Raw genomic sequence first — 8110 nt, 5'->3', positions numbered from 1 at the left:
CGTGACAGTGGTTACCTGTGAACCGGAAGGCGTTGTATGGTTGATTCAACGTGGTGTTGAATAAAAGGTGATTGGTTAAAGTTATTGTTTAATAAATGCTGCTGTGGCCTCTACCACCATGTTCTTGTGCTGCGCCTATTTATTTAACTAAAGTTAGGATAAGGCATGTATCCTGAGGAAGCCGAACCAATCAACAGGCGAAACGCGTAGGGCTGTACCACCCACAACATGACATAGCTGTGGAAGAAGGCGCCCCTGTACTCTACGCCTACACCTGGTGCCCGTTGTAACGCCGCGACCGGAAGTGATGACATCGCCCCACGACCGGAAGTAGAGCAGTGTCTCTTGCAAGCGGCAGTGGGATCGGGTGATCCGACCGGGGCTCCAGAGGGAGGTGGTGTGGTGAGAGACGGTGTGGGCTTTCATCCAGGCCGCGTCACATAGCTTTTATAAGCTGCAATGCTGTTTTAATTCCTATACACTGTAAGTGTGCATTTTATAAGTTTATATTGATAAAAGAAATTATTGCCAGATCTGTGCTATGTGCGTTCTTCTCCCTCTCTCGCTGAGGTACACCCCCTGAGTGACGGAGGCCAGTGGTACTTCCTCGTCTGCTTACTGATCTCTATTGCCTGAAAAACTCCTATTTCTTGTGAGTAGGAATAACATAGGAGCCAAGATTGATAGGATTATTCCCAGCACTGTTTATACATCTGCACTTAGAGTGTTTTCTCTTTTTTATATTTCTTTCCCTTATGCTCCCCCTGGATCGTGTGATACATGTATCCTGTGCAGGACATACAGTAGGTGGCATTGATAATTGTTCACGGTGCAATAGGATTTTGATTGGTTTTTCAAGGTATCCACAATGTCAGTATGTTCATACATCAAGGTCTTCTTGAAAATAATGAGTTTTGTGTGTTGTTGTTTCTTTTTTTCAACTTTCGAACAATTTGTTGCAAACGAGATTGTCATTGTTACACTGCATTCTGCAGTTTCTGATATTGTGGAGCGAACAAAAATATAAAAAAAAACTTAGGAGGCAGACATAAATTTTATGAGCCAGCATTTTGTTAGGTTTCTAGGGGTGGCATTCTATCTACCCCCCCTCTCTCTTCGGCAGCTCTGTGTGTGTGGGTGCCAGTGTGTATCTGGCACAGAATTACACTCACACACAAACACTGTCACACTTATACAGACTGTCAAAATCACTCACACTGTCACACTGTCACACACACAGATCCCTCCAGAGGCGGACAAAGAGTACCCGGTAGAACGTGTCGATGGATCACCATCTTCAGGTTGTCCTAGTCTGGACCGGAGACCAGGAAAGGTACACAATGTGCACCAATGGCCACACACACAAGGGGGTAGCGCTACTCCTCACATTTAGTTGGGCCTGCTCTCGTGGACATTGGGTTAAAGGTGCCCAGGGCACCCTCAGTACTTTGGGGGACTCACTCTTGTGGTGTTGGGTTATTGTATTGTGGGGACGTTGTGTTGTAAGTGATATTATACTTTTGTTCACTAAACCAATTGTTATATACCGGTGTATCATTTTACTGTAATTAGTCCTGCGAAGGGTTATTCCGCTGTGCTGGGATCCCTCTCAGGTGGAGGCACTACACCAAGGAAAACGACAGATCACCCCAGGCTCCCAGCGGCAGAGGCTCAGGCCTTCTGTGAGCCACAGGTAACGGCAGCACACGTGGTTTCCCTATGGCCTCAATCATACAAAAAGCTGCAGAGCGATCCGGTGACGTCGCGTACATGAAAAACAAATTAAACAAAACCATGCACGACGTAAGCGGCGATACATAATGCAGAGCGTTTGTCTTTCGAGATTTGAGATTGTTTTTCTTTTTCTCCACACTACGGCCACATCACGTGATTTGCACGGCCGATCACAGTGCATCTTCAACAAACCAGGAAGTGAAGAACTGTGCACGTCTCCCTGCAGTAGCGCTACAAATCTCTTCTGCATGTGCACTTGCAGCACGGCTACGATGAAGTCACTGGATCACTTTGCAGCTCTGCAGTTGTTGGTGGTATAATTGAGGCTTTAGGCTGCGACCCAGTACCTTCTACAGCGTACGCCTCGGTGCGCCCTCTGCGTTTAAGCACCGCCCCGTCAGTCCGGTCCCAGTAATTACCTTGTCGTGCACATTTCCCCAGCGGTGCGCGACAGGTTTTCAGTAAAGACTGTGAAATTGAGTTTAGAGTGTGCGACAGAGGCGGTTCAGCCAATGAGGGCGAACCAGCCGTGTAAGGACATGGCCAAGCCCCTGCAAAACCCCAACATGCCCCCTCCCATCGCAAACTCTCCCTCTGTCCCAGGACTGCAGAGAAGCGTTGTGCACCCGCCGCACGCGCGTGCTACAGTACTGACTGGGACCGCATCCTCAGGCTGCGTTTTTAGTGCCGGCGCCGGCAACATCACGCTGCGGTCGCTGGAAAAATAAAATTGACTTGGCTTCCAGTGATCGCGACCAAGCCGTTGCATTGCTTCTACTATAAGCTCACGTGACACCAGCAATACATTGGTTTTGTCCACGACGTCGTGTTGGCGGCAATACACGCGCAGCCTTAGTCACGGGGAACATACATAGTCACGGGCTACATATATACACATATATATATATGTGATAAAGAATCACTGGCACTCCAATAAAAATTCAATAATGAATAGGTGCATGTCCCATATAAATAATAAAAGTACACATTACCGCATAGCAGCAAAAAGGGAGACAGCACTCAAGTGAATGAAAATAAATGTATTAAATACAGCACATAACTCCAACGTTTCGATCCCACAGGGGGATCTTCCTCAGGGGGAATCGAAACGTTGGAGTTATGTGCTGTATTTAATACATTTATTTTCATTCACCTGAGTGCTGTCTCCCTTTTTGCTGCTATGCGGTAATGTATACTTTTTTATATATATATATATATATATATATACAGTGTTCGACAAACCTATACATTTGCTCGCCCCGGGCGAGTGGATTTAACCCCCGGCCGAGTAAATATTGGCCAAAGCAGCACACGTTTGGTACTAGGTGGCGAGTAGATTTTTTTGTGTGGCGAGTAGATTTTTTGGTGATTTGTCAACCACTGTATATATATATATATATATATATATATATATATAAAATAGAAGAAAAAAGCGCCCAATCCTAGTGCATTACTGTGCAAAAAAGTATTTAATTCCCAATAAAAGGCTCATAAAATGAACTCACAAACATAAAGGATAAAAAAGCATTGTATGAGTTATACTCATGCTCCAAAGGATCTGGAAACGCCGCTGCTCTGCTACTCTGCTCCGTGACTCCACCGCATCCAGTATAGCCCTCGTGTATCTCTGCCAGCAGGAACTCACGTCATCAGGCTCATCACAGTTTCCTTTCCCCGGGAACACACCTCCAGATAGTCTAGGTTCCCACCGGGGACACTGTGTGCGGCGGAATGAACAGATGATGTCACACCGTGCACGGAGATGTCCAGCAAGAAGATATCAAGCAGAACTCGCAAAACGACGTTGAAGGGATCCACAGCACACCTGGCCCTACGCGTTTCAACAGCTAAACTGTTTTCATCAGGGATCCCCAGCACATCTTTTTATAACTATTCATGCATTTGGTGATTGTATTGATTGCACAGTAGGAAATTATTATTGCTATTTAGGTTTTAATATACATATATACATTTTCTGATCATTTATTATTGCAATTGTTGTTATTGCTGTCACACTATACCCAAGCGCAGTCCTTTACTGTATATATATATATATATATATATATATATATAGTCAGATAAGGCAGTTGGCACTCTAATAGGTGCTGGTAAACCACAGGTGCACGTCCCATATAGAGAATGTAGTTATACGTTACCGTTCCAAGGATTGGTAAACAAGAGACAGCACTCAATGTTGAAAATCAAAGTGTATGAGTGATAGCAAAAATACATCCAGAAACCCAACGTTTCGGTCCTACAGAATGGGACCTTCCTCAGGGGAATACAAACCTTGTCTCTTGTTTACCAATCCTTGGAACGGTAACGTATAAATATATATATATATATATGTGTAGGGATGTCCTGATTTCCCCTTCGTACCTCCGCTGCAGGGTGCAATCACGGGAGGTGCTGTGAGGGAGCATTCGGAGGTTCCGCGGCGGCCCGGTAGCACAGGGCGCCGCCATGTCGTTGGGCATTGCGCAATAGTCAGACGCGACCAGGAGACACGGAGAGAGTTCGCGCATGCACAGGGTAAGCGCGCGAACGGCTGGCCAATCACTAGGAGGCTCTGAGGTTAAACTACAATTCCCAGGAGCCTCAGCAGAGCCACCTGACACCAGGGAACGAATAGGAGTGCAGGATTGCTGGCAGGCAGGAAAGGGAAGCGTGGGGGAGAGACCACGCTAGCCGGAGGAGCAAGGGGAGAGGTTCTGTGTGCAGGTGGTCAGTGACCCACCTGCGTAGGCCAGATTTCCCCTCAGGCCCAGTGCAGACCCTGAGTCACCATTAGCTTGTGGTGCTGCTGCAGGGAAAGCCCTATAGAGAGAGACATCTATTCCCTTACTGTAGTAACAGATAGGGACACAGTGTTTCCTGAGCTGCGGTGTGTGAACAGCGGTTCGGGCTCAAGCTGCTGGACATCACCAACTCGTGAGAGACTACGCTGGATCGGCGGATCCTTTTTGAAGTCTGTTGCCGGCTGCAGGAGTAGCCGGAAGGTATTTAATAAGCGCACCAACACTGGTACCATCAGGCGCTGATCCCGCCTTGGGGGAGGGTTCCATGGGGACACTGGGTTGAGTGACCAAGGGACGGAGTATATATATATATATATATATATTGGACATGGTGTGGGGTACACGCAGTGGTGGGTAGTGACATTACTACCTGAGGAGAGTGGCCAGGCCACAGGTGTACAGTACTGAATATCAGCTATTCATATGCAATATTATATGTGTGTTATTCCTAATAAGTGCAAGCTAAGGTTATGCAAATATGTATTAGTAAAAGGTTACAACGTTGAGGTGTGTTATCATTATTCTTACCTAGGGGAATCTCACTTATTGGGGATCCTGGGTAAGTGGAGGCGCTGCCAAGAACCTATTACCCCAGGCTCCCAGTTAGCGGAGGCCCAGATTTCGCTGAGCCATCTCGCTGAGCCAGCAGGTACACACAGCACTAGTACTCTTCATATCAGCAGGAAAGAGGGCTACATATATATATATCACATTCATGCCTGCTCACATACTGTCATTTCACACATGCTGTCATGCACACAATCTAATTTCTAGCCAATACTTACATATAGGGGTCTATGTATCAAAGCAAAACTGGAGCAATTCTGGGGCTGAAAATATACACACAATGTATCTAAGAAAAAAACCTGGCCATTTCCATTAAACTTGGTTCTTTGATACACGCGGTGCAGTTGTTTTGCCCATAAATTGCTCCACCCTTTACTGGATAAATAGACTTCATAGTCTTCAATGCAAAAGTACATATTGAAGCCAACGTGAGGCGAGGGGATGAGACTGTTATGCAGATATGAAAGCCAATCCCAGGCTTCAGCCTCCAGGGGAGGACACAGGAAGATCAGTTCACAGGACTGAGTTCAGAGCCGAGCATGCTGGGAGTTGTAGTTTTTCTCATCTCCCAGCATGCACACAGGAACCAGGACACTGCTGGTAAGGTTAGAAGGGCATATCATACTGGTGTCCAGACCAGAGAGGGGGGGAGACAGCAACTTCATGCTAAACTCCAGGGGGGTGTCACAGTGTGTTCAATAGGGAGCTGCCTATTTATATGCTTTGTTGCCTTGAAATCGTAATGTATAATCCCTCCTCCCCCCCCCCCCCACTGTATGTAGTCCTACAGCAGCAGGTTTCAATAACACCAATATTGATGTTGCATATGTGAGTGCGTTAATTTTATTGCATTATATTATTATTATTACTCCGTGGCACAGGAGCAGTCATTTTCAGCTAGCAATATTGAGACTGCAGTATGTGGAAGCAGCTATATGAACGATTTGCAAATACCTCGAGCTGAATGGTGTCTTGACCAATGTATTCTTTGTTTTTTTGCCCAAATTACATGCACTGTAAGATCAATAATTTGATTGGCATTGCCCTTGAGGCACAGGTGACGTTCAGTGTCTGACCAGAGTGTGGAATAAACATATATATGATAATAGTGAGAGCGCCTAACAAATGTAATGTAAATGAAAATAATTAAAACACTTTAATTCAGCAAAAACAATTCTAATAATTATTGGGGACATGACTAGAATATAAAAATACAGTTTAACTAATGGGGGTGGAGAAGATGAGCCATTAGTATATTTGCTGTATATAGCAATGGAGATTGGTCCACTTGATTGAGACTTCCAAGATACAGTAGATAATACCTAAGCTAACGTATCACTAAGGCCTCGGCCATGCTCCCTGCTGGCGTGCTGAGGCGCAGGGAAAGCGAGTGCTTTCCCTGGCCTTGCGGTTGCTTACCACATGCACTGTCAGCAGCCGGCCGGGGGCGGGCGCGTCACTGGCCGGGGGCGGGCCAGTGACGTCACGGAGCTGGTTCGCCCTCATTGGGTGAACCGCTCACGTGACCGGCCTGTCGCGCCGGCAAGCGGGGGAATTTAAAATTCCCCTAAGACCTGCGCTTCCGCAAGCGCGCGGAAGCACAGGTGAGCCCCTACTAAAGCCGCTCTAATTGCGGCTGTAGGGGCTCAGTGCTGAGCGGGAGCGCGCGTCCGCACGCTTCCGCCAGCAAGCGCTAAACATGGCCAAGGCCTGATAGTGACCAGACAAAAGTCTAGTAAGTCAGGTGCAGGCTAGTGAGTATAATGCATTACACTCATGCAGGCACTAAACTTAGTAAAGGTATATGCTGTTAGTAATTAATTAAATAAGCTGGTATGCTGCTGTGGCCCCCTTTCCCTATGCCTACGATTGCGCTTATAGTGCCGGCGATGCGACGTCGTGGCAAAACAAATGTATTGCCGCCGTCGCGTGCGCTTATAGTAGAAGCGGAGCGACGGCATGATCGCTGGAAGTCAAGTCAATTTAATTTTTCCAGAGACCGCAGCGTGACGTCACCGGTGACGCCACTGTAAGCGCAGCCTTAGGGGAACTACGCGTGTTGCTGTACCTGTTTTCTCACAGGAAGCCTAGGCCTCCGCTGCTGGGAGCCTGGGGTGAGCTCTCTCCTTGCAGTGCAGTCCCTCCACCTATGAGGGATCACAGCGTGGGTGGGATAACTCCTCACAGGAACCAACACACAGTAATGAATAATACATACACCATGTATATAACTAATATTTACTGAACACATGCAATAACATGGTGATTACCCCCAAAGGATCGAGGGTGTGGTAGCACCAATATCCCATGTGTCGCAAGTAACACACAAATGTGAGGTAGCGCTACCCATTTGAACCGTTGGTGCACTTATACTTTCCTGGGCACTCCTGTACCCAGGTGCAGCTGTCAGGTCCCACGCCGCAGGGCCTCCGACACCAATCCCCCTCACTCCTTAGGATCCTGATCCGCCTCGTGGATGAGCTCCAGCTGGAGTGTCTCTCATGAACGTCCCGAATCCTGTGACCTGGTCCCAGGCCGCAGGGCAATGCGTGGCCGTCTGGTCACCAGTGTAACAGCACTACACTAATGGGAAAGAGTCCCTATCTGGGGCCTTCCCTGCAAAACTGCTGGGGTGACTCGGGCCGGGGGGGGGGGCATGCCTAGGCCTAGTCCAGGAGCACTGCTCCTTGGACACTACCTGCTCTCTTGCTGCCCTCCATCCGACTGACTTGCTGGGTTTTTGCGCACCTAAGATATACTATATCCTCCTCCTCCCCCTACATCTCACTCCTGAGTATTCTGAGACATGTAGTCCCGCTGTAGCGTATGCAGAGCCAAATCTAAAATGGCTACTGCACTACCTGTGCGCATGCGCCGCTCACCGTTCTACGTATGCGTTATGCACAAGATCTCTGCCTCCGCACTCCCGATACTGCGTGGAGCTCCGGCAGGCATGGCAGTAGTTCCCCCTCACAACAAAACAGAATAGTTTTTTTTTTTTGGTACTTATT

At 47.6% G+C, this 8110-nt stretch overlaps 1 protein-coding gene across 2 annotated transcripts in view; it reads left to right on the top strand.

Annotated features, from left to right (window-relative positions):
• Positions 1–5600: 5600 nt before the first annotated feature.
• The window catches only part of MMUT (methylmalonyl-CoA mutase), a 68156-nt gene continuing 65646 nt past the window's right edge, over positions 5601–8110 (top strand). Inside the window, exon 1 of one of the 2 annotated variants that reach the window (XM_075598560.1) lies at positions 5601–5699. In XM_075598560.1, the coding sequence (XP_075454675.1) occupies positions 5639–5699 (61 nt within the window). In that variant the 5' untranslated portion in view covers positions 5601–5638. Of the gene's footprint in view, positions 5705–8110 lie in introns of both variants that reach the window. The other variant, XM_075598562.1, reaches the window with a different exon arrangement.

This window comes from Ascaphus truei, chromosome 4 (assembly GCF_040206685.1).
Source record: "Ascaphus truei isolate aAscTru1 chromosome 4, aAscTru1.hap1, whole genome shotgun sequence".
NCBI lineage: Eukaryota > Metazoa > Chordata > Amphibia > Anura > Ascaphidae > Ascaphus > Ascaphus truei.
The sequence above is the reverse complement of the archived record's forward strand: the minus strand, read 5'-3'. Positions and strand labels throughout refer to the sequence as shown.